This window comes from Amphiura filiformis, chromosome 12 (genome assembly GCF_039555335.1).
Source record: "Amphiura filiformis chromosome 12, Afil_fr2py, whole genome shotgun sequence".
Classification (NCBI taxonomy): domain Eukaryota; kingdom Metazoa; phylum Echinodermata; class Ophiuroidea; order Amphilepidida; family Amphiuridae; genus Amphiura; species Amphiura filiformis.
The window spans coordinates 39,522,236-39,549,530 of record NC_092639.1 but is presented as its reverse complement, the minus strand read 5'-3'; the positions used below and the strand labels follow the sequence as shown (position 1 = coordinate 39,549,530).

The 27,295-nt window shown below is 38.3% G+C and overlaps 1 protein-coding gene across 1 annotated transcript; it reads right to left on the bottom strand.

Annotated features, from left to right (window-relative positions):
• Nucleotides 1–2,229: 2,229 nt before the first annotated feature.
• Nucleotides 2,230–25,297, bottom strand: LOC140166177 (solute carrier family 66 member 3-like). Its single transcript, XM_072189577.1, has 7 exons — nt 25,105–25,297; nt 12,975–13,057; nt 12,103–12,175; nt 11,497–11,560; nt 9,811–9,931; nt 4,709–4,750; nt 2,230–3,652 (listed from the first exon to the last, which is right to left on the bottom strand). The coding sequence occupies exons 1-7, from the start codon at nt 25,245–25,247 to the stop codon at nt 3,552–3,554; spliced, it is 627 nt and encodes a 208-aa protein (XP_072045678.1). The 5' UTR covers nt 25,248–25,297; the 3' UTR covers nt 2,230–3,551.
• Between the last annotated feature and the right edge of the window lie 1,998 nt (nt 25,298–27,295).

Here is a 27,295-nt window from a genome sequence, read left to right as displayed (position 1 = left end):
ACATTAAGAGCAATGATAATAATAATATTCATCCAAGCAGCTCAGCTTCTGGCCTCAAAATAAATATCGCTAAAGCAGAAGTCCAGGCCATATGCAAAGAGGACACCCATCTGAACATCACAATTGACAATACCCAGCTTCTGCAGGTGGAGGAGTTCACATACCTGGGAGGAAAGATCACCCAAAAGGATCCTGCTCAGAAGATATTAAACTTGAATAGGCAAAGCCCTAGGAGCTGTGCAGAGACTACAGAGTATCTGGAGTGCTAAGGACATCCAAACCAACACCAAGATTGAGCTTTTCAAGGTCCTTGTTTTGTCAATATTGCTATACAGAGAAGAAACCTGGACATTGAAAAGAGAGGATGAGAATCGACTGCTCACTTTCGAGATGATGTGCCTTGGGAAGATAATCCGAGTAACACGGAGAGACAGGATCCAAAACACCATCATCCGCTAAACCCTGGGTGTTGAATTTTCCATCTTGGACAGAATAACCCGGAAGAAACTGCATTATTTTGGCCACGTCCAGAGAATGCCTCCCTCACGCCTTCCAAAGATGGCCTTTGAATGTCACATCCAGGGATTCAGACCTAGAGGAAGACCACCAAAGAGGTGGAGAGACTGCCTGCTAGCTGACTGCAAAAGAACCAATCTAAACGCCAGCCATACAGCAGATGACAGAACAGTTTGGCGGGACATTGTGATGCTGATGCCACCACTCAACCCCCAGTTGGAGTGAACGGCATAGGTCAGGTAGGTCAATTTGTGTTGATCTGGTCCATGGGGGCCAAGGAGGCAATTTGGAAAATTGAGTTACTATTATTATTGCCTAATGCAAAAACTATCATTAGTGTCATATACTGAAAACATGAGGGTCTAGTATATTTGTACGGAAGTTCTGAGATTTGTGATGTCTATTTTCTTATGTATTTTAAAGGTCCGTAACCCGATCGACAGCATCATCCCCCCGATTTTTTCATTGTTGATGAGGTTTTGGTATCACACAATAGATACTATTTTTCTCATTACTATCCTGAAATTTGACGCTCCAAGTCGATGTATTTCCGAGAAATCATGAAACACAGCGATTTTTTACAGGCTACCAGTTGTTCGATTTTACACGACACGGGAGTTTTGGGTAGTCATAGAATGAAATCGAATAGATTCGGAAGACTTCACCCCAGTACCAATTAAGTCATAAAAATACATCAAATAGGCCCCTAATGTCAAACTATAGATGGCGCTATAATGATATAAAACAAAAAACAAAAATAAAGAAATACATAAGAGGCGAAATAAATAAGGAAACATGACCTATATTGTCAAGCATGATACGAGGAATATGAAAAAAATTATGAGAGCACCTCTCCCCCATTGAAAAATTAGTTAAAAAATAAAACAAAGAAAAATCATAAATATGTGAAAATGTGCATCATATAGCTAAAAATAAAGAAATAATTAAGCGAAGTAAATACAGCATGGGCTATCTTGTCAAGAATGATAATGAGCGCAGTGATATGTAATGTTTTTTTTATGATTAATCAGTATGAATAGAGGGTATAAAAGTGTACAGGGCGAGCCGGTTTTCAGTGCCAAGGCATAAAGGCTGCAACACTTCCTGTTTCCACCGGGACATGCGCGCTCAGCCGTTGTTTCAGGATGCCTGACCAGAATGCAATTCACGCGTACCAGTGTATTGGCTTGCTAATATGCTAATTATTCACATTTATGCTGAAATTGTTCCGCTTTTCTCACATAGATTGATAAAGGGACAATATTTGACATTGTATGTAAGTTTGAAGAGAATCCATATCCTAAACTGATAGGGTTACCCCCCTTTAATGTTTCTTTACTCCATATTTTTGCCTTGATCTCAATTTCAAATTTGCCGCTTTTAGCCTTTATGGACCAGATCGGGTCACATATATGTATATAAAATGCCTTACGTTGCCTGCAACAGCAAGGCGCTGTACATATATTACATACATTAGACACGTAAGACATTACAAACCCTAAAATGCTAAATGATTAATATTCACACACCTTAAAACAGCAAAATTCAATTTAAAATACAGTATATGTGACCTGCTCCCATGAAATGAGCGTTAAGTCGCAAATTTGGAGTTTTGAGACGTTCCAACTGTTGATTTGATGTTCTTTGCTTGAAGACACGTGCATTAGCAGGGGTATGTCCTTTGTGAATGGGGTCACAATTATCGTGTTTCACAATACGATGCGCCGCCAGCGGCTGCTTTTGGCAGTCAAATTTTCGACTCCAGAGTCTTCATCACCGTTCTAGCTGCTATTGAATTTTCACGCGAGTGTGATAATAAATATGTTGAAAACAGCTCCACGAAGGATTCCCTGTGATCAATAGATAGAAAATGGAACTACGAATGTTGTTTTAGTGTGCATTCGCATGTAACATCATTATAATGACATTTAAACCCACAATGATGCATGTTCCTGTATTGTATTCGTATTACGCGGGATTTGGATGTCGACTCATTTTCCCATGATGCACTGCATATTTTGGCCTCGACCCAGCGACCGCTGGAGGTGCATCGTATTGTGAAACGCGAGAATTGAATACAGAGTACAGTATATTATGTCCCCATTCACAAACGACATACCACCTACTATAATACAGGCATCTTGAAACCACCAACTTGCATCTTTACGCTCATTTTGTGGGACACACGTACAGGTCATATTTGGGAACATCATAAATCACAAGAATAAAATTGTTAAAAAAGTACAACATAATATTAGGATTAAAAACATTAGAGCTAAAGAGAACATTATAATTAACAAATATCTGAAATACTATTGCACGCTGCACAAGCAATCTATATTTGTTTTATGAAACAAAAATAATCAGTTTCACAGTATAATCATGCTAAACTATCAGCATGGTGATGATTATCATTTTGAGCAGGTCATGTCATGTGTGGCCAGTGTTGCCAAAGCTTTTCAGTGCCAAGGCGCGGCACATAGGCTCACCAGGCCGCGGTAAATGAGTCTAAATTAGCCCAATTTTTAAGCTTCCAAAACTGGATATTTGGGCAGATTTCCCCTGAATTTAGAACCCAAATCACCAAATTGGACGGAAAAGTACTTGATTTAAAAACGTCCAGTACTTAATGAGAAGTTACGGATTGATCAATAAATGGTCACAAAACCCTTTGTAATTGCAATTGGGAGCTTCTGAGACTCAAAACCTTTATTAAATTGGAAAAATGCATCAAACTACTGCCGCAACCTGTAGCCAAATTTTAAGCAAGTAGCGGCATGCTTTTTTTGAGTAGCGGCAAGTGATCGCCAAGTAACCAAATTGTTGCTATACCCATCCATGATCGTCTTTCTTTGCAACCAAATTTCTATTACTGAACATGTTGTCAAGCTTCACTGCGACCCGATTAAAACAGCTCACACAGCTCTATCCATCACCAGGATTGAGGATAAACATCTCGTTCAAATAACCTGATATGATATGACAGGTTATATGACAATTTCTTGAGAAGATATTTGTGGACATATTCCCTGAGCCTAGACACTCTTCTTGGGTTGCCGTCTACTTGGAGAGTAGTACACTATCATACAGGACACAATGAAGTTTAAGGTTGTATTGACTGCAAATTTTAAAATCACTGAAAAAAAACAAAAACAAAAAAAAATATCTATATTAAATTTCAGTTTGCTTGTTGTCAAAATATTTTGTAAATAAGCTTTAAAACACATATCCAATATGACGTACATAAATCCCTACATGTAAAATAAGATACCTCAACCCTAGAAGCTTGTAGAGGTCAAAGCTCATGGGCTAAAGAAATAAACTATTTCAATGGTCAATTGACCTTTTCGGTAAATCCCATAAGTCTTTGCGGGTAGACCTGTGATGTTGTCACGCTGATGCGCATATCATTACTGCACACTCCAGACTGACCCTTTAGCAACCTCTAAATGGTAGTTATGTGCGCTAAAAGCTAAAGGAATGCGCCTATGACCCCATGGTGCAAGTTAGCGCTACCCCTAATGACAACATCTCAGTTCTACCCGCAAAGGCTTATGGGATTTACCAAAAAGGTCAATTATAGCTCTATTATAATGAAAGACAGAGATAAAAAGAATTTATCGCGTCTGATGTCACTGTCAATTATGATCCTTGATTGGTTTACACAGGTTAATAGCGCGTAAAAGGAAGGCCGATTTATCTGGTGCCGATCGGAGAAAAGGAATAGCACGACAAATTACGTACTTTTCCAAGGCAAAAAGCAACTTTTCTAGGCATTGTTGACATGGTGTCTTCGCAAAAGAACGTTTCCTACTATAAAGACCTAACTTTTGAGATGGTTTGTAAGTTTGAAGGTGCAAAATTAACAATAAGGTGCCCGATTATACCGCCACGTTCAGCAAGTCATCATCACGATACTTGTAAACAAACCATGCTCGAGTTTGACAGATGACGTCAGACGCGATAAATTCTTTTTATCTCTGTCTTCCATTATAGTATACAGATGATGATGGCATACATCCAAGGGCGAGCAAACCAAAAGTTTTTTCGTTAGGAGGCTGACTCCCTCCCTCCCTCCCTCCCTGTAGCCAAAGTGTGAAATGTTGAAAATTCCAACCAAAATTTGGGGTGTATCATGTATATATACATATATTGCAAAATAGCAGTTACAGAGAATGATTTAATGACTTACAAAGCCAATCTCCAAGTTTGGCATAGCTGGTAATTATCCGACCTGCAAGATAAATGACACAAAAATGACCGATTAGGCTGGACAAATTTATTTATGTCTTTCCAGTCACCTGACTATGTTTTCTCAAATGCCCCACCCTAAAATATTTTCTTGTGTTGGAACAAAAATATCCCAAAACCCAGGATTGCCTATATCCTTGATGTTTTAACAATTAATTAAAATTCATGCAATAATATTATCACCTCTTTCTTCCTTCAGTTCTTATAATATGCTCCATAATTGGGTTAAGCTCAGAGATTCCCTGAATGCATCTGATGCATATGATGCCCTGATTGTTTGATAAAATGGTACTAACCAGAGTCCACAAATATGACATGCCTTAAGTGTGCAATAAATTGGGTAATACAACATTTCCTTTGTCACTCCTTAACAGTGTGGGTCTCTGGAACAGAAAGAGAGCTTGAAAAAGGGGGTCTTAATTTTGCAAGAAATTTGGACCCATCCATAAACCAAATAAATGTCAACATTTTCGGCCAAAAATGCAAATTGTTGTAGTTTTTACAACTGTTCCCCAAAATTATGGGGCAATTTTTCCAAACAAAATTGAGAAAATTTTGAAAAAAAAAAGACCCATACATACACCAAAATTGGCCTAGAAAAAGGGGCCATTGATATCACTAAAAATGGGTGACGGGGATGTGTGGCCGCATTGACCCCCATTTATCCACTCCCTTGCACCCAATTACCCCCTTTTTGTTTTAAACAACTCCCTCTCACCCAATGACCCCCTTTTCTGTTTTCCTGTCACCAAAGGAACCCCTTTTTTCACAAATTTTGGGAAAATTTCTGATAATCTCTCACTGAATGACCCTGTTTCAAAAAATTTCAAATTCAAAATTTTGTATTGTTATATTTTGACCCAAAATTTTCCCAGTCTCACAAAATGACCTCCTTTTTGGATGGTAGGATTTTCCTTGTGAGTCTCACAGAAAGACCCCTTTTTTGGGCCTTCTAACTGAAAGACCCCCTTTTTTGGTATCTACAATCTACGAAAAAAGTCCTTGGAACGCTTGGTACACTCTGTCGAAATGCCGTGCAGAATTTCATATGATCATGGAAATGACGTATATTTTGCCTGGGAACAAGCCTGACATCTACAACAATGATTTACCTTCCCTCTCCCCATCAATCAATGTTGGAACACATTGGGAAACCGCTGAAGACATTGGCATTTCTCAACATTGAACGGGGAGAGGGGGGTGAGTGTTTTCCGTTATTTACACGCATAAGCGCCCCAAGACATATTTCGTTGATTGTCTCTGCCGAATGCAAAATATTTCATATAAATTTCGTTTTTGTATCATAACTCAAAAACGGAATGTCGTATGAGCTTCATATTGCACACGATTTGAGAGTGGATATTGGGCTTTGGAATCATAACAAAATTGTTGAATAAGAAATTGGTTTATTTAGGGAGTGGTCACTTAGACCATCCCCTATGGTAAACTACACACGTTTCGTAATTATGGCTCTAAACTGCTCTAAAATGTCATTTTGTCCCATAACTTAAAAACAAAAATGTTGTATGAGCTTCATATTGCACACGATTTGGAAGTATATATAATATTCCTTTGAATCATAATAAAATTGTTGATAAAGAAGTTGGAATATTTAGGGAATGTTCACTGAAAACACCTCCTTTGCTAAATTACACACATTTCGTAATTATGACTCTCTACTGTATGATACTGAGTCAAATCTCGTTTTTGTCTCCTAATTCAAAAACACTACAAATATAATTTTTAAAGAAATATTGCAATGTTTGCAGCATGTTTTCTAAAATGCTTTTGAATTTTATTAAAACATTCTGTACCCTTTATAATATAACCTAACATGTAAATGTTTTCTGTAAAACTTGCGTTTGCTGAGTATAGGCCTATCCGAACGAATCAGAAAGATTATGATGTAACAATTTGAAACACCTCATTTCTGAATATTATTTATAATAAAATACGCTTTTACGGTGAGAAAAAAAAGAAAACAACAATTAAATACACTTAAAGAAAAAATCGACCACCACGGGGACTCGAACCATTCACATCAATCAATAGTCTAAAGATTATGAGTCGAAGGTCTAAGCCGTTATACCACGCTGTCATTTCGCAATCGAAGTAACCAGTTTTGGTCTTTTATAGTAGTCAAGTATCGGGGAAAGTGTAAACCTGTATAGTGGAAATGGCAAAGTGCATCAGTTTACCATAATGACAAAATGGTCCAAAAACGTCATTTTATGGTTTTTAGGCTGCATCTCATGAAGCGTGACGTTCGTTTACCTTGGCTATACTAATTGAGAATGTTTGAATACAAAAGGAATGACAAATTGATCGCATTTATGACATTTGTTAACAGTTTGCCATTTTGAATTGAAATAAATATCTATACGTATATATATTAGTATAAATGCAGGGCAAACTGCTCAGTATGCACGTTATTCAATCCAGCAGTTTACCATTACAGATTACCATTATGGGTTTACACTTTACACCCTTTGACTATTCGTGTTTAAATTGCGTGAATCATTACAAAATTATACATTCATTATTTTCTATGCTTCTTTTTTTCTTTCTTTGTATTAAAAATAACTAAAGAAAGAAAGGAAAAAAGAAAGAAAGAAAGAAAGAAAGAAAGAAAGAAAGAAAGAAAGAAAGAAAGAAAGAAAGAAAGAAAGAAAGAAAAAAGAAAAAACAGAAAAAACGAAAGAAAGAAGGAAAGAAAAATGAATGAATGAATGAATGTATGAATGAATGAATGAATGAATGAATGAATAAATGAACGAAAGACATTTGAAATAAATAAAAACATGAACGTGGAAAAGGGTTGAAGTGACCGCTTATAGGTTCAAATTGCATGCAGCTTAATCACGAAGCTCCCGTGGCAAAGTGGTTAAGGCATAGGTCTTGTAAACATGAGGTCCTGGGTTCGATTCCCTGGCGGTATTTCTTTTTCTGTTTCATTTATTATTTGCGACGGTGAACCCGGTGAAAATATTTGTTTATCATAAGTACATGAAGTATACATTTTTGATTTATTTTTTCTGTCTTTCTTTCTTCCTTTCTTTCTCTATGTTTGATTAATTAATTTAATTATTTCTTTCTTTCTCTCCCAAAAGCCCCCAAATGAAATACTTTCCGATTTAAATGTGATCTTATAATAGTCCTACAAACCTCCTCCACCCTACCCCACATACATCCCACGCCCAACACGTCGCACGCACACCCCCACACATTATACACACACCCCATACACAAAAATGTGAAGCACAAATCTGCTGAAGATAGTTGTTACATCATGTCAAAACAAGTTAATGCTATCTACTGAAGATAGTCGTAGTTTATTATTTACTTCCTTACAATCTTAACGTACATGCGGTTTTAGTATTTAATTAAAACTAATTTTTCTGTTTTCTAACGCTCGTTCACCTATCTGACAAGTGCTATGAAGGTGAACTTTAAATATTAATTTTTAAAATAAATTAAACAACTCGGAATCATGCAGCTTAGAGCCGTGATACGATTTCTCGGTTTTGAGATATAGCATAACAATTTCATTAAATGCGTGTATGTTAGGGTATGGGGTGTTTCAAAGTCCACTCCCTGAACCAACCAATTTCTTTATCAACAATTGTATTATAATTCCTAAGTACATGGTCTGCTTCCAAATCCTGTGCAATATGAAGCTCATACAACATTCTGTTTTTGAGTTATGGGACAAAGACGACATTTTAGAGCATTTTAGAGCTATATTTGGAAAATGTGTGTATTTTAGCATAGGGGGTGATTACAGTGACCACTTCTTAAATAAACCAATTTCTTTATCAACAATTTTGTTATGATTCCAAAGCATATAATCCACTCTCAAATCGTGTGTAATGTGAAGCTCATGCGACATTCCGTTTTTGAGTTATGAGACAAAAACGAAATTTAGATGAAATATTTTGCATTCGGCAGAGACAATCTACGAAAAAAGTCCTTGGAACGCTTGGTACACTCTGTCGAAATGCCGTGCAGAATTTCATATGATCATGGAAATGACGTATATTTTGCCTGGGAACAAGCCTGACATCTACAACAATGATTTACCCTTCCCCTCTCCCCATCAATCAATGTTGGAACACATTGGGAAACCGCTGAAGACATTGGCATTTCTCAACATTGAACGGGGGAGAGGGGTGAGTGTTTTCCGTTATTTACACGCAAGCGTTCCAAGACATATTTCGTTGATTGTAGGCTCTCACTGTCTAGACTCCTAGTTTTTCAAACTGCTGTCCACACATCCCCAATCACTTCCAAAGTTGAGTGCCCCCTCCCCCGATTGATATACCAAATGGCTGAAAATGCTACCGATGTTTGCGGCACATTCTCATATGATCATTTGTACTGAGTACCCCCTGGGTCCCCCATATGCATTACTCACAGCATACACTTAAAATCAGTTTCCCAGGGCACATGATCAAATAATCCTGATGGACCCTATAGAGGTTATCCATGTTCTATAAGCTGCATACAATGTATCCTATCAGCTATACGCTGGCGAAGTTACGTAATTAATCGGATTAACTACCATAGCAATAGGTCAAAACAATTTTGAACATATCGCGCTGCACTACAAGCAGGTTGAACTAATCACCTGTGTATGTCTGCAATCATAGATTGAATACAATACTGGTCTTTTCAAAGATACCGTACTAATCTTACAGGTGCAAGTGATCAGCATGATATGGTTCAATGCAGAGGTACTGCGTGAATGTATCAGTGCAGCACGGTATATTCAAAAATTGTTTTGACCTATTGCTATGGTAGTTAATCTGATTATTATGTAACTTCGCCAGCGTATATCTTGTTTAGGACTTTCAAAAGAAGTACCTGAATGTGCGACCATAACTGTTTCAAAATAGCCCGCCAAAGTCATGCAGGTAACTCCGAGGTCATGCATTGAATTGGTTTGAATGAGGAATACTACGGGAACCAGCGCCTTTTGTTAGAAGTCACACATGAGTGAAGTGGATAACCTCTATTCTGTCCTGGTGGAGTGTAGACACCTACCTATGCATGTCAGACAAGTGATTGCCCAATTAAATAAGCTTAAATTTCTGGAATCCTTTGCTTGGTATAATGCTGAAAGATGTGAACACTTGCCAAACACAGAAATTGGAATAAATAAGACCTGAAATAAAGCAAGTCAAATTATTAGACTAGCTGTTATTCATCTCTGGGATTCATCTAACATTTTTGGTGATTTGTCAAAACTCACACAGCATTAGAATTGTACATGATTTTTACATGTTCTTTATTTGACCCAATACATATATATACTGCGCCAAGAAAGTATCCTTACACTTAGAAAAATAATCACAATTTCAAAACTGAACCATATTGGAGTACATTTGTTTTTGTAATAGATGCACTATTTAATCCTGCACATTATGACACCACATTGAATCAAATGTGATCTCAAGAAATAAAGTTACAAGCAATTGAATAGACGAAGGTCCAGTTTTAAAAGTGACAAATTGGCCTATACAAGGTGCAAAAAGATTCCAACAAGTGCAACAATGAGACTAAACAGAAATTTCTTCAATGAAGCCTTATTTAAAGCAGTATTTATTTCAGTTTTTACTTCTCTGTACTTTTCATAACTTGCATTTTATTTGTAAGCTCTTTTGTTTCAGTCAGGGTTCGCAGGTTTTTGCCGCAGGTGGAAAAAACCGCGGTTTTAACCGCTTGGCATTTAACCGAAATGTGGCATATATCAAATTCAAAACTTTTTCACTTTAAGACTTGATGAGACAAAAAATATGTTGAATGATTCTTTAAAAGTTGAGTGCTACTGTTTATGAGCTTTCTGTGTTACTTTTTAATATTTGAGTGACTATATGTGAGTTTTTGCCAGTTTTTGCCGGTTTAAACCAGGCAAAAACTGGCAAAAACAGGTTTTTGCCAGTTTTTGCCACTGGCAACGGCAAAAACCGAACCTTGGACTTTCAGTTTTCTTGTGTTACTTTTGTTTTAAATTAAAGGCATACACAAATTAGCCATTCACCACTCTCAAACAACATGTCTAGTCTGTGGAGTTTTTAATAGGCCAGTTTGTCACTTTTAAAACAGGACCTTCGTCTAATCAAATGCTCGTAACTTTACTTCTTGAAGTCACATTGGATTCAATGTGGTGTCATAATGTGCAGGATTAGATAGTGCATCTATTAAAAAAACAAATTTAACCCAATATTGTCCGGTTTTGAAATTGTGATTATTTTTCCAAGTATAAGGGTACTTTATTGGCGCAGTATATATATGTATCTTGTATTCCTCAATGGGAATTCAGTTGGGTGTAATACTTCACCACGTGGTAACAGATGCATTGCATAACAATAGATACAACTGGGAGGTTCATCCATCTCCTTTGTATACAATACGCACATTATATTGTGGGAAGGAATTTCGGTCAAACTGATTTCCGTAGAGAAATCCATGATTCACATGTTACCTGCCTTTGGTGCTTTAAAAGTTGGTCATTTGGGGGGTATTAAAATGATGAAAATGCAATTCAACTTTGAGAATTGACACAATTGTTAGAAATCGAACATGTATCTGAAGTCAAAATCATCATAATCCTGAGCAGGAAAGTTAAGATAATTAAGTAATTTTATTTTTACATTTGATGGAATTGTGTCGAATGTGTGCATTGAAAAGTGGGTGCTTAGACAGGTTTACCTTGGTGTTACTACTTACTTGAAGTAATTGCATCATCTGTATTGGTAATAACATCATTATTGCAATGTAAGTACAGTACGTCCTGCAGTAAGAGTTAAGGAAATTGCACGGTTTAAATTGGGTAAATGACCCATAAGAGAATTCCCTCCCTGATCCCATGTCCAGGAGAGCCATATCAGTTTCAAGAAGAGTAGGGTGTTAACTCCTGACTGTCCCAACCTAGTCCGAATAATCAGTCCCAGAACAAATATTAATTTCTGACATGATCGTGTTCTGGGTCTGAACTGTTTCCATATGAAATCTTGATGGCAAATTGGACAAAAGAAGCACATGGTTCTACTTGACAGCTTTTTATTACATGAATCACGCTATTGTGGACCATCCTTCTGATACTTGAGTGTTTGGACAAGCGGAACAGTCTTTTGTCTACCTTTTTGTTTGTAAACAGATGAGGAGAGCTGAGGGGTCAAAATTGTCATCCTCACCGAATAGGAAAGACAGCGTAATAGTACGGCACTAGTCCCAACCCATTCTGGTGTTCTCATGAACCCCAATTGACACAAGCTTCACAAGAGGCTTTCTTGGGTTATCCAGGGTTTTCAAAGAAAACAAATCAAAGGATACATAATATTGGTAGTAGCTGTTGAGGTGTTCAGTCTCCTGTCATAGTACAGCATTAAATGAATGAGTACTAGATCTGAAAGAAATAACAAAATATGGAATCATGCAAAATTGTCATTTTTCAACCAAATTAAAGGCCCATTCAGTGATCTGCTCATCCAAACGATCGTAAAAATCATCAAAATTCAGATTTTGGTACCTTTGTCCTAGTTGTGCTAATAATAACCTACTAGTGGTTCAGCTGAAAGCTATATATTTAAGACAAAATAAGGCATTTACATGAATCTGTAATTCATATACCGTACTGACAGTATCATAGCTACATGTATTTGAATGGGGCTTCAACTTTGTTAATACTGCTGTTTTCTTCATTATTTTGCCAAATGTTTCATTTCAAAAATATCAAATGACAATTTGAATGACTTATCCTTCACTTTTAAGCAATATATAAACAATTTAATTTTTTTACACTTTAGCTGGGATCACTGAATGGGACTTAAACTATGGGGAAAACATAACATTGCTTTGGAGAGCAATGCATTGTTTTTGAAAGAAACACAATACTTTCCTAGTTCTTCAAGAATGACTATCGGCTTAGGTTAAAATCTATTAATAGCGAGGCGAAAGCCGACTCGGCATCGCTTCTTGGCCTTCGGCCTCGTTGTTCGGCTTCGCCGAGCCCCCCCATAGCCGAGGTCTTTCTCGAAGGACTATACTTTCCAAGTAAAGGTACTGCTTGTCGCAATATGTAATCGAAGGACCCCTATGGCCAAAAGACTTCTGACTGTTTTTTCAAATGAGTAATTAATGTTTTCTTATAAAATAAAATACCATAAGATACCATACTAAAAGATTAGTTTTAAGTTTAGACTTACCTTGCACAGCAAGAAATGGATATTCTAGATAGTATATTAATGGATAACTATGCCGAACATGATAGACGACTGTGAAAGTAAACCTGTAGGAAGAAAGAATGATCAATATTAAATAAATGAATTGTAGATCTAGAACTTACAAGAAAAGTAGCAGGTGTATAAACCCTGTCATAGATTTGGCAAGGAGTACAATTTTCTGGCTCCTGATCTGTTTACAAATGGTAGACAAAAGACCTGTCAAAGCTACTCCAGTTACTCACCCATTGCACCGTTCTGCCATATGCGAGGAGAGCCTCGATCTGGCAGCATGCATGAATGGGAATGGAACCAGTCATATAATATATAAAAGTTACGTAATACTTCCTTTCATGTCTATTGCCAGTTCGAGGCTCTCCCCGCATATGGCGGAACCGTTCAATAGGTGAATAGTATCCAAAACTCAAATTATCAGAAGGATGGTCCACAATAGAATGATTCCCACTGCATGAATAGGGGATTAAAAAGCTGTGAAATGTTTCCATTTGCTTCTTTTGTCAGTAGGTTTTCATTAACATTTTGAATCAAAATATTTCAGGCCTGTGGACCTACATTGTAGAACACAGATCATGTCAGCAAGTGATTTAGTTTGTTCAGGAACTGAATAAGGAAGAGAAACACAAATAAACATAATTATGCTAGGTTGAAACTGTTCACAGCAACAATTCTTACTGCTAACATGCTTATATATTATGCTCAGTCAGCTAAACTCAACTTTCAAATGCAAATGAAATCACAGCACTAACATGTAGAAACATTCAAAATATGGCATAGGCACTAGTCTCCTAATTACTTGAATGGGAATTCTTAAAGTAACACTTACACTTGAGAACTAATTGTGACCCGGCAGCACAAACGAGCAGTAAATTCCCTAAATTGTATTCTGAGTTATGGTGTAAAATGTGTACGAAGGTCGTATTCATCGGTCACTTAAGCTGGCGCGACATCTGTCTTATTTTGATAGTCACAACACCAATCAATAATCCTATTATTGAAGTGGATAATAAGCTTCTACCAAGGATTATTAAATCAGGATGTGACACTTCGTAATTTGCATGTGTCCAATTCATATGTTAATAGCATATTGTTATTCAAATGATGGTCTGACCTGGCCAGAGGGCGTTAATATAATAGACGTTTGATAGGTTTGATAAAGGGACAGAGTAGTTTCCGTTTGTATCGGCTACCGAACGAAACATAATTATTATGCACATTCCGACCAGACTAGCTTTGCCAGGCAGAGTAGGCCATGACGCGTAGACCTATGTTTCGAACGTACATTTTAACAAAAACAATATTATTTGAAGTTTTAATTTAAAAAAAATTACCCTATTTTACTAAATTACCATGTAAATTAACCGGTAATTTACCGACTCACAACACTGACATGAATACAAATTTTAGTATTATTTAATAATATTATTTCCTCTATCGTTTGATGTACAATGGTACAGGTTGGGGGGGGGGCAAAATAGTTTTGTACTTTTAAATATTAAAATATGAGGGTGGGGGTCATAACAGTTTTAGGTCCATTAACTTGTGAGACCGGGGTCAACAAAGTTTTTGGTTCACGAAAAGGGGATGGGGGTTAAACAATTTGTAACACGAAAAAATATATTGCCACCCCACCAAAGTATTTCTGAACACTCCCTAAACTTAGTTGATTTTTCAGCAAATGTTATTTTTTCAGTGAGTTTTGCTTTTATTCTGTGTTAAATTATGGCAAACGGAAACAATCAAAATATGATGTAGCTAGGAAACAAATACTATAATCGCTCCTGGGTGTCACCCATGCATACTTTTTAATGTAGGCCTACTGGTATAGGGGCCTCAGTATTGCCAATCACAAAGTTTGACATTGTAATTGTTTAATGTCTACTCCCTAACAGAATACGTACGTTTATAGGCACGCTGGCGAAGTGACGTACTTAAATCGGATTAACTACCATAACAATAGATGAATACAATTTTGACTATATCGCCCGCACTCACGTTCATGCAGTAGGACCTACCGATGCATTGAACCATAGATGTCAAAGAAATGCTAATCACTTGCACCTGTAAGATTAGTCTCTTTGAAAAGAACGGTATTGTATTCAATCTATTATATGATTGAAGACAGGTGTACAGACGGCTTGACGTGAGCCTATGCTTTTTTTTTCTGGGGTCTTGTGGTGTACGCTGGTTATCATCGATGTTGAAGTGCCTATAATAGTTCAATGTAAGAAAATGAGCCAATAGACGTGATGAATAAAGATCGGATTTTTGGATTATTAGTGGCGGTATACAATTAAATGTCAAAATTACGGTGCTATTCTACTTTTCAACAATAATTCATACTGGCAGGCAACACCAATAAGTGTATTAGTGCAGATTGATATTTTTCGGGATACTTTTCCACAGGGAGGAAGCACATGGCAAAAACTATTGCCGCGGGTGCCATTTTGGAAGGTCACGTGAAGTGTCAAATGATTTTTGTCTTCAAATACTCACTGTATTTCATATCTTATGCTTGTCGTATACTTCCTTTCTATTATCGATAGTTAGTTTCAATTTCGACATTACTATATCAACAAGACATTCCCTTATCAAATTAAAAGACTTTCTTGCATAAACAAATCACGGTGGCCTGATGGGATCATAGTAGTTGACCCACTTCCGCCCGGTCTAACCTTGCTTGGGGGCGCTTTTTACTATCTTCAACAGGTTCGATTCGCTAAACTTACGACACCTTTATGTGGTGACCTCAATCACATGGGCTGAGTAAGAGTTGATGTGAATTATTCATAACCGATCGATACCTTGCCTCACTTTGTTGAGAGCAAGCCAACAAAATGTGCCATAGGTTTGCGTGGCTAAACAAAAGCCGTGAATTTAGTGTCACCCCCCTGCTTCTACCTTAGATGGCTATAGAACTTTTAATAGCTCTGGTCTTTGTTTGCTTTTGCTAAATCCTTTTCAAGTGGTGGGTCTGAAACCCATCTTGACCCATCCATCAACAACAATGAATTGTTTCCCCAAGGTTACTCTGTGATAAGGAAAGACCGCGATTTTGGTCCTTCAAAAGGTGGAGTCCTGCTAGCTTTTAAGGACGACCTAGTTGTGACCCATCGTACTGACCTCAACACAAATTGCGAGGTCGTTTGGGCCACTATTCAGATCCAAGGGGCCAAACAAATCACCATTGGCTCCTTTTACAGGTCCCAACAGTTTGGAGCCACCACCGAGTACATTGATCAACTTCGTGAATCTTTAAATAACATTAACCAGACAAATGGTGCCCAGATCTGGTTAGCAGGAGACTTCAACATCCCCGACATCGATTGGGAAAATGATTCTGTGAAGCCCAATGCCCGGTACGCAAATTTATCTAGGAAATTTTTAGATTTATTCTCTGACTTTGGTCTCGAGCAACTTGTCAGAAAGCCAACCCGTATCAATAACATCCTTGATATCTTCCTCACCAATAACCAAACCCTGGTCGAGGACTCTGCAGTGATCCCAGGTATTAGCGATCATGACGCTATTCCAATAATTACCATCAATATCAAACCCAAACTCATCAAACAAAATCCCCGGAAAATCTTCCTCTGGAACAAAGCTAATACTGAGGCCCTAAAAGCCGACCTCAGTGAGTTTAGTGCTGGGCTTTCTACCAGAGATATTTCCCAGTCCTCAGTAGAAAACCTCTACTGTGAGTTTGTTGACAAAATAAATCTTGTCATGGAAGAGCATATTCCTTCCCGCATTGTGAGGGGAAAAAATACCTCCCCCTGGATCAACCGTACAGTTAAACGTATGCACAAAAGAAAGCAAAGGGCTTTCAACTCATACCGTAAGACTCCAAATCAGGAGTCACTTGATCATTTTCATGACCTCCGTAGAACTACTCAAAAGGAAACTAGACGTTCCTATAGGAACTACATAAGTTCCATCTGTACGGAATCTTCCAAGAAGTTTTGGACCCACATAAAAAGTCTCAAAAAAGACTCTGTGGGTATCCCAACACTGAAACAACATGGTAAGTCTGAATCTGACAATACAATCAAAGCCAGTATTCTAAATGAACAATTCCGATCAGTTTTCACACAGGAGAAAAAAGAATTACCTGACATCCCACCCAGTAATATCCCTCCTATCCCTGACTTTACAATTTCTGTTGATGGTGTTTATAAACTTCTTTCTGGCTTAAATCCACACAAAGCTTCAGGCCCTGATGGTGTCCCCGCCCGGATCCTCAAGGTAGCTGCCGAGGAAATAGCCCCGGCCCTGACAATATTGTTTCAAAAATCCTTAGAGACCGGCGAGATACCATCATCCTGGCTGCTTGCCAATATTTCCCCAATCTTTAAAAAAGGTGACCGGACCGGCGCTTCTAATTATCGCCCCATATCACTAACATCAGTCTGCAGTAAAGTCTTGGAACACATAATCCACTCCCAAATCATGAATCACTTGATAAATTTTCCGTTCTAACCGACAAGCAACATGGCTTCCGTACCAAACATTCCTGTGAATCCCAATTACTCCTCACCATCAATGACCTGGCCCTCTCACTAAACAACAAATCCCAAACCGACATGATAATAATGGATTTTTCAAAAGCATTCGACACTGTCCCCCACAACCGACTCCTTTTAAAACTCAGTAATTATGGCATTAAAAATAACCTTCTCATTTGGATTTCAAATTTCCTCAAGCACCGTGAACAGAGGGTCGTTGTCGGTGGAGAACACTCGACTTGGACAGAAGTGGAATCTGGCGTCCCTCAGGGCACAGTGCTTGGCCCCCTCCTCTTTTTGACGTACATAAATGACCTGCCCCTTAACATCAATTCCCATGTCAGACTATTTGCTGACGACTGTGTCGTATACCGTCAAATCATCAACGACATAGACCACTCACTTCTCCAAAAGGATCTTGATACCTTAGTGAAGTGGCAGGAGGACTGGCAGTTACGTTTTAATGTCAAGAAGTGTTTTACAATGCGTATAACGCATGTCAGAAATCCAAAAATATACAATTACGATCTTGGAGGACACACACTAGAGGAAGTGAAAAACTACCCATATTTGGGTGTTAACATCTCTAACAATTTAAACTGGTCTACTCACATCAATAACATAACTTCATCTGCCAATAGATCTCTAGGTTTCATAAGGAGAAACCTTTATCGTGTCCCAAACCAATCAAACAAACAGCCTACATGTCTCTTGTGAGACCTCTTACCGAGTACTCAAGCTCGGTATGGGACCCCCATCAGAAAGATCTCATTAATAAAATCGAAATGATCCAAAAAGCGGGCTGCCCGGTTCACAACAAACACATATGACAGAACAACCAGCATTACCAAAGTCATCAAGAACTTAAACTGGGACACTCTACAAAATAGAAGAACTGCCAACAGATTATGTGTTCTCCACAAAGCCAGACAGGGCCTCCTGGCCCTGCCGGTTGAACACCTACTCAAACCAAGCCTCGTCAATCTCGCATACTCACTCTGATTCATACCAGATCATCACTTGTGCAAAGGATTGTTATAAATATTCATACTTCCCCAAAACTGTAATAGACTGGAACCAACTACCACAATCAATCATCAACATTCAAGACTCAACCAGCTTCAAAACAGCTGTGCAAGAATTCCTCAAGCAAGACTAATCACCTACGGGCGCACACCAATTCCTGCTCGTATTGTTCCGCACGGAGCGTTGTGCAGTATCCACACAGATACAGATACAGATAGGTTATTTGTATAGGTATGCATAACCAACAATTAACAATGAGAGTACCTTCTTAAACCTCGTTGACTTGGGGATGATTTGAAATGACCGCCAATTATGACTGTTTGATATTTATTGCCAGCAATGTGGAAAAAGAGACACACATAGAAACGAAAAAAGCTATAATTTTGTTGAAGGAGCAAAGTTTAACTAACCATAACTCCGCTTCTGGATATCGTTTGAAGTCAAATGATACACCATTTTTAAGTTTATGATGTTTATTTTTTAAACACGAACTAAAACAAAATTGACCGGGGGAGGAATTTACGGCTCATTCGCCGTGGACGGTCACAATTATATCATAAATCATCATGTTATATAAGATGATAGAAGCACAATGTCAGCTAAAACAATACCCTTATTCAATCTCTAAGCACAATCAAACAACAAGTGGGTACAAATCTGGGTACAAAAGTACTAAGTTTACTTGAATTTTAAAGAAATTTGTTGAAACGTGTGACTTGTATTATAAATGTGCAATTTCACATTCACGTACAAAATAGTGTGCCAGTCCTAAATATACATAGGTTTTCTGTTTCCATGTTTTGGTGTCCAATGGATCAGCTTAGCTACAGGCTCATTTTTGCTTCTGCACGCGTGCCCAGCGAAACATGTCCTCCTCTCTCTGATCTTCTGTGAAAGTTTTGGTAGGTCACCATACAGTTCTTTGTTCGTGATATGCTGCTTCCAATTGATGTTGTATACTGTTCTAAGCATTCTTGTGTAGCAACCATCAAGTTCTTTACATAGTCTGGGAGACATGGTCCATGCTTCACATCCATAGGTTAGAACGGGTTTGACGGTAGCAGCAAATAAACAAGAATAAACAGTAAAGTTTAAGTTCTGCACTGGATGCTGGATATCATGATGAATGGACTACCCAGAATTCATGTAGAATGTAGAAGGGCTGGGGGGCTGGGAGTGAGTTTGATTTTGTTGTACATTTGTAAACCTTTGACGAGAGCGTAAATGAAATGTGCATGTACTTACATTTTTTCTACAATGTGTACATGTACATATTGTCATATAATATTTTGCAGTAAACCTTTGACAAGCGCGTACGTACTACCATGATGTTGCAAAGTCAGAGCTATATAAACATCGCGTATGGCGCAAAGTTCATTCATAAATTCCACTCAGCAACAGCAGATTGCCTCAGCAGCCAAACAAAGACAAGTGCGTTTCAACGCAGTAAATATGCGATCATCACAATGTACACTTAAAATACACTCTCATCAAAGGTTTCCTGAAAAATATTATAGACGTATCCAACATGCCAAGTAATGGTCAGGATTAAGTTGGCCATAGCTGGGGGCCATCCACGCTATTCTAGCTTACATGTAGTTCGTTTGGATTCCGATCCAAGACGCCCACTTCCACTATCGCATCGGAGCGTGTAGCACTTGCGCCGTGTCACAGGAGCGATAAACACTGCATGCCTGTGGTACTGGTGCCGTGTAAAATGGATGGAAGAAAGGCCCCCAGCTATATGGCCACCAGTGAGGTGTAGTCGGATTCATGTGTCAACCTTCAAATTTATTTAACCCTAACACTGGACCCTGCTTTTTGGGATCGGAAGTCAAAGAAGATCCGAAAAAGTCAAGGAGAAGAAGAATTTTTGACTTGGCACCCCCGGGATTCGAACCTTTGACCCCTCGCATGCCAAGCACACGATCACGGACCGGTAGCTACACAGGTTATTGCTGGCTGCCCGGCCAGCAATTCCGTCCGCATATAACACTTCGGGTGATTGCGTCATCGCAGACCCTGGGATTCATGCATGCGCAGATTTTTTCATCGTAAGATTTTGTAAGATTTTTGGGTGTTAGGGACTTAGAGGAGTATTTCGTGATCCTAGCATTCTCCTTTTATGACACTTCAGTAGATATGCACGAAAAAAGCGGGGAAAAAGCTTATTCCCAAAATTTCAGTTGATTCCGATTTTCCGTTTTCGAGTTAGGGCATTTAAATGATCCACAGCCTCATCCCCAAAAAAAAAAAAAAAAAAGTTGAGATTTTTACACCACTGGATACCTCTGGCTACATAATGTTTATGTACAAAATATTTCTTGCAGATTAATTCGTTTTGCAAAGATATCGTGAAATTTGAATTTCGTTCTGGTGCACCAGAACGAAATTACAACGTATTGTCTAGGTATCCCAGGCAAACCTTAGTTAACACATTTGCTAGTCAGCGAAATTCGCCTAGACCGGGGCCCAAACACAATGCATATTTACATAGAAATTTGAATTTTTTTTGAGATCAGGTCTGTGAAGGAAACCTACATGTTTTCTATACTTCACTTGACCCAAATATATGATTTTTATGGTGATAATCAAGTCGCACATGGAATTTTAGAGGATTTTGATAGCAGTTCCATTAAAATAAGCTGCTATCGCCATGAGACTAAGATCTAGAAACACCCCTAAATGCCGTTTTGGGGAATTTTGCTAGCAGAATCTTTTTGATGAAAGTCAATCTTTGACAAGATGTAACTTTGTTACGGAAAGTGCTATGACAAAAATGTTTTCAGTTTTGGCTTTCTTTACTCAAGGGCTTTTATTTGATATGTAAAATGATGCAGTTTGATGGCAAATTTGAATTCACCTAGCATACCTATATTGTCTATGGAGCAGTGTAATACACATAATCATGCATAACCCGCAAACGCAAAATCGGAATCAACTGAAATTTTGGAAATAAGCTTTTTTCAGTAGATATCTACTGAAAATGTCATAAAAAGAGGATGCTAGGATCATGAAATCCTCCTTTAATGCATGTATGTGTATAATTACACTGCACTGCTCCATAGACAATGTCTTGTAATTTTGTTCTGGTACATGTAATCTGCAAGAAATTTTTTGTACATATAACATTTATAGCTAGACGGTTCCAGTGATATTAAAATCTCAACTTTTTTTTGAGAAAAGTGGGGGATAATAAGGCTGTGGATCACGAAATGCACAAGCGGCTAGGGGACGCAGGGGTAACCTTGTCAATCAATGGTTATTCTATTGCCGCCAAAGTTTAAAGCCAGTGACATCACCAATACGTTTATCTATGATCAACCCAATCGATAGGCAATTATCCCACCAAATCGAGCACCACTGTGCGAAATTGACCAAGTTAAACTCGTGCGCATAAACTTGCATAGAATAAATATAAAATATTATTGAAATTATGAAATAAAAATTAACAATGATAACAATGAAGTTATCACAGTGTTAAAACAATTCATTCATTCATGTTTTATTTCATATATCACAAAAAATAGACCTACATAAAATAAAAAATAATAATATTGGCTACAATCATCATCGAGTCATCATCATCATCATCATCATCATCATCATCTTACTATAAATAGAGAAATGTTGTATCTATCTATCTATCTATGTATCTATGTATCATGGAAAGGCTCCGTCAGTTTCGATCCAAATGTCGCCAAATTTATACGGGAGATCGATGAATATACGGGAACGTGTTTAAACTTTATTTGGTTGAAAACGGTCGAGAATTGGCCTCAAAATCAGTGAAAATGTGGTACGTTGCTATGCTGGGTAAACAAAAAAGGGAGTCAGTTGTCAAGCTAGCCCGTGCGCGTCGTACGGGCGTATCTAATGCCAAGCCGCTCGCGTAGCGCAGCGATAGCGTGAGGGTAACGCAGCACTATGCCATGTCGCGCGTAAACAACGCAGAGTCGCGCAATGAATGATAATACAGGTGAACGACCGACCGTAGGCGTAATAAATACGGGGAAAAGATGTGTGTTAAAAAGTACAAACAACATGAAGAGGTAGGCCTACTGTAATTAAAAAAGAAAACAAAATGAGGACAAACAGGTAGGCCTACGAGTATGTGGGTTAGCTTATAGTTAGTCACAGTAAGAAAATGAAAACGGGAATAAAATAGGCTAAAGAAGGAAAGAATAATAAAATCTAATAAAATTAGATGATTTAAATAAAAAAATCTATTAAACTGAGGACAGAACTAAATAAATAACATGAAAACGGGAAATGTAAGAAAGGACAGATTTAGAAAATAATGGGAACGGGATTGAGTAAATAAAAAACATGGTAACGGAAATTTGCAAGCTTAGCAGCAAAATGTTTTTTAAAAATGGAACAAAATTGGCCCATGTAGAAGAAACTAAAAAGAAAGAAAGCAGCTAAAATGGAAACTTAGGCTTAACGAGGGTCAGACTCAGATAAATGAAATTTACCTTTTCAATGATTCTACCTGTTCAGTAATTCCTCCCGTTTTAGTGAACGCTCCCATTTACTCACCTAGCGGGGACCCGCGCTACGCGCGGGTGTCCCGCTAGTAATAATAATAATAACACTAATAATAATAATAAAATAATAATAAAAATAATAATAAAATATTAATAATATAAAATATATGTTAAAATTTTCAAACTTTATGTTATAAAGTTGGCCATTTATTTATAGCCTATAGTATAAGATACCACATAATCTACATTTTAATGTGAAAGTCTGAAAGACCATAGTTGAACCAGTGCTGTACGGTGCGACCATTTTAGGCGCATTGGCGACTAGATATTTTCTGATGTGACTAAATATTCAATCCCTGGCGCCAATGGCGCCCAACTATTGAAGCTTTTAATAAGCCAGCAAATGCAAAACATGTATGTAACGTTGCATTCAAGAGTACGAATGTATGCTATGAATATCCATTTATCATGATGTCTCGATGGGGACTTCCTGGAAAACATATAGGCCTACCTACACTGTACATGCTGTGTATGAAGTACCGGTATGTAGCGTTCAATGGAAATATGTAGATTGAGTACAGCAGCTATGAACATTCAACACACATGGCTGTTCAGTTGGCGTCTCAGATTTTTTACCTGGGAGCAAAATATGGGCGCCCAAATTTATAAAGTTAGGAGCCATTGGCGCCTCAATCAGTTTTTGCACCGTACAGCACTGAGTTGAACATAATTCAAAATTGAATAAAACAATATATAAAATAATAACAATAATAATATTGTTACACTAAATTATATATGAAAATAAATAAATACATATTTCTAAATTAAGAAGAAATCTTACTAATTCTATAAATTTGAAAACACTTAAGATTTAATATCACAGAAACGTTTTCAACTGAGATGTAGGTATTTTCGTCTCATGCAGGTTTTCAAGTTATATGACAAGTTTATAATATTCATGCTGTTTGTGCGGGATATTACTAGGCTTATAGATGTAAATATGAAATGGTATATTTAACATGGTTTAATTAATAAGCCTATGATAAAAAATGTTTATAATAAAAACAAATTTCTGTATTTTTATAGTAAATAATATTATCATCATTTTATTATTATTATTATTATTATTATTTCGCCGGTGTTTTTTTTTATTTTTTTTTAATCGTAATCATAAAGAATAAATTAAGTCATGACATCCTGCTGCTGAATCCAAACTCAAAATTATCATGGAACCCACACGTGAATGGTATAGTGTCCAAAGCAAACAGAACTCTGGGGTTTGTTAGGCGAAACCTGTTTTCATGCTCCCAAAATATAAAAAACATGGCTTACAAGTCACTTGTGAGGCCGTGTATGGAGTTTAGTGGATCCGTATGGGATCCCTACACACAAGAACTCAAACAGAAACTAGAGGCTGTTTGTCAGGATTATGAACGAAGAAGCAGTGTAACGAATATGAAGACCAAGTTGGAGTGGGAGCCTCTGGAGGTGCGTAGGAAGATTTCAAGAGTGACAATATTCCACCAAGCTCTACAGGGTAGCCTTGCCATCCCAATGCAAAAGGTCTTGCGCCCAACCCAACGCTCATCAAGACACGTCAAATACACCAGATTCAAACCAATAAAAACTGCTATAAGTACTCCTACAATACATTCCAAAAACACTGGTTCTGGTAGACTGGAATGCCATACCCGAACACATCACCTCAATTGAAGACAAAGACAAGTTCAAGGCAGCAGTAACTCAGTATTACGTCAACACCAAGTAACCAAGCGGTGCACCGTCCTGCTAGTTTGGCTCCCGCAAGGGGGTGGTTAGCAGTACCTGAACCAGAACCAGAACCAGGCAGAGAAGATGAGAAGAAGATTTCTTCTCATCTTCTCTGATCCAGGTACCTGGCTGAATCGTAAAGGGTGCCGCCATCTAGCTCATCCACGATCTTGATCCTATTTTTATCGATATACATCGATCACTTATCAGATTAAGTATTGGACACAATAGATGAAGTATTTGATTGACAAGGTTACCCCTGCGTCCCCTAGCCGCTTGTCGAAATGCCTTTAGTTTTAAGCTTACCTCGAACAGCTTATCAAGTAGCCACGGAGACTCAGGCCTTTGGTATTCTTATTGGAAAATAGTTTGTAAATTTGTGGAACTTTGAGAAATACACATGGTACCACGCAAAACCAGTTTAATACGCCTAAAAGAAATGGTCCCATGTTTACAAATCAAAATTAATGTTTACAAATCAGCTGATTGCACCGGAAATCAAATGAGAATTATTTTTTGGGACGCGGAATTGTGCAGTACCGCGTGCGGTACTGCACACTTCCGTTTACAGTCCCGCATGCGGAACTGCACATCCCGACCTGCATTCCCGCATGCGGGAATGCAGGTCGGGATGTGCAGGTGCATTTCCGCTAGGGGATGTGCAATATTTTTGATGTATTTCCGCGTGGGGAACTGCAATAGGCCTATTTTTGGTGCATTTCCGGCAGGGGATGTGCAATATTTTTGGTGTTTTTTCCGCATGGGGATGTGCAATATTTTCGGTGTATTTGCGCGTGGGGAACTGCAATATTTTTGGTGCATTTCCGCTAGGGGATGTGCAATATTTTTGGTGTTTTTCCGCATGGGGATGTGCAATATTTTTGGTGTTTTTCCGCATGGGGATGTGCAATATTTTTGGTGTATTTCCGCCAGGGGATGTGCAATATTTTTGGTGTTTTTCCGCCAGGGGATGTGCAATATTTTTGGTGTTTTTCCGCATGGGGATGTGCAATATTTTTGGTGTATTTCCGCCAGGGGATGTGCAATATTTTTGGTGCATTTCCGTTAGGGGAACTGCAACATTTTTGGTGTTTTTCCGCATGGGGATGTGCAATATTTTGGTGTATTTCCGCCAGGGGATGTGCAATATTTTTGGTGTTTTTCGCATGGGGATGTGCAATATTTTCGGTGCATTTCCGTTAGGGGATGTGCAATATTTTTGGTGTTTTTCCGCATGGGGATGTGCAATATTTTTGGTGTATTTCCTCGTGGGGAACTGCAATATTTTTGGTGCATTTCCGCTAGGGGATGTGCAATATTTTTGGTGTATTTCCGCGTGGGGAACTGCAACATTTTTGGTGCATTTCCGTTAGGGGATGTGTAATATTTTTGGTGCATTTCCGTTAGGGGAACTGCAACATTTTTGGTGTTTTTCCGCATGGGGATGTGCAATATTTTTGGTGTATTTCCGCCAGGGGTGTTTTTCCGCATGGGGATGTGCAATATTTTTGGTGTATTTCCGCCAGGGGATGTGCAATATTTTGGTGTTTTTCCGCATGGGGATGTGCACTATTTTTGGTGTATTTCCTCGTGGGGAACTGCAATATTTTTGGTGCATTTCCGCTAGGGGATGTGCAATATTTTTGATGTATTTCCGCGTAGGGAACTGCAACATTTTTGGTGCATTTCCGTTAGGGGATGTGCAATATTTTTGGTGTATTTCCGCGTGGGGAACTGCAATATTTTTGGTGCATTTCCGGCAGGGGATGTGCAATATTTTTGGTGTTTTTCCGCATGGGGATGTGCAATATTTTTGGTGTATTTCCGCGTGGGGAACTGCAATATTTTTGGTGCATTTCCGCTAGGGGATTTGCAATATTTTTGGTGTTTTTCCGCATGGGGATGTGCAATATTTTTGGTGTATTTCCGCCAGGGGATGTGCAATATTTTGGTGCATTTCCGTTAGGGGAACTGCAACATTTTGGTGTTTTTCCGCATGGGGATGTGCAATATTTTGGTGTATTTCCGCCAGGGATGTGCAATATTTTTGGTGTTTTTCGCATGGGGATGTGCAATATTTTCGGTGCATTTCCGTTAGGGGATGTGCAATATTTTTGGTGTTTTTCCGCATGGGGATGTGCAATATTTTTGGTGGGGAACTGCAATATTTTTGGTGCATTTCCGCTAGGGGATGTGCAATATTTTTGGTGTATTTCCGCGTGGGGAACTGCGCATAGGGATGTGTAATATTTTTGGTGCATTTCCGTTAGGGGAACTGCAACATTTTTGGTGTTTTTCCGCATGGGGATGTGCAATATTTTTGGTGTATTTCCGCCAGGGGATGTGCAATATTTTGGTGTTTTTCCGCATGGGGATGTGCAATATTTTGGTGTATTTCCGCCAGGGGATGTGCAATATTTTGGTGTTTTTCCGCATGGGGATGTGCACTATTTTCGGTGTCTTTCCTCGTGGGGAACTGCAATATTTTTGGTGCATT

Bases quoted from the DNA above. Each gene is read 5' to 3' on its own strand.
- LOC140166177 (XM_072189577.1), bottom strand. From the start codon at position 25,247: ATGGGACCATTTCTTTTAGGCGTATTAAACTGGTTTTGCGTGGTACCA. The intron at 11,561-12,102 runs GTATCCTTTGAT...CTCTTACTGCAG, and splicing joins ACAGCTACTACCAATATTAT to GACGTACTGTACTTACATTG. The intron at 9,932-11,496 runs GTAAGTAGTAAC...GCTTTATTTCAG, and splicing joins AGATGATGCAATTACTTCAA to GTCTTATTTATTCCAATTTC.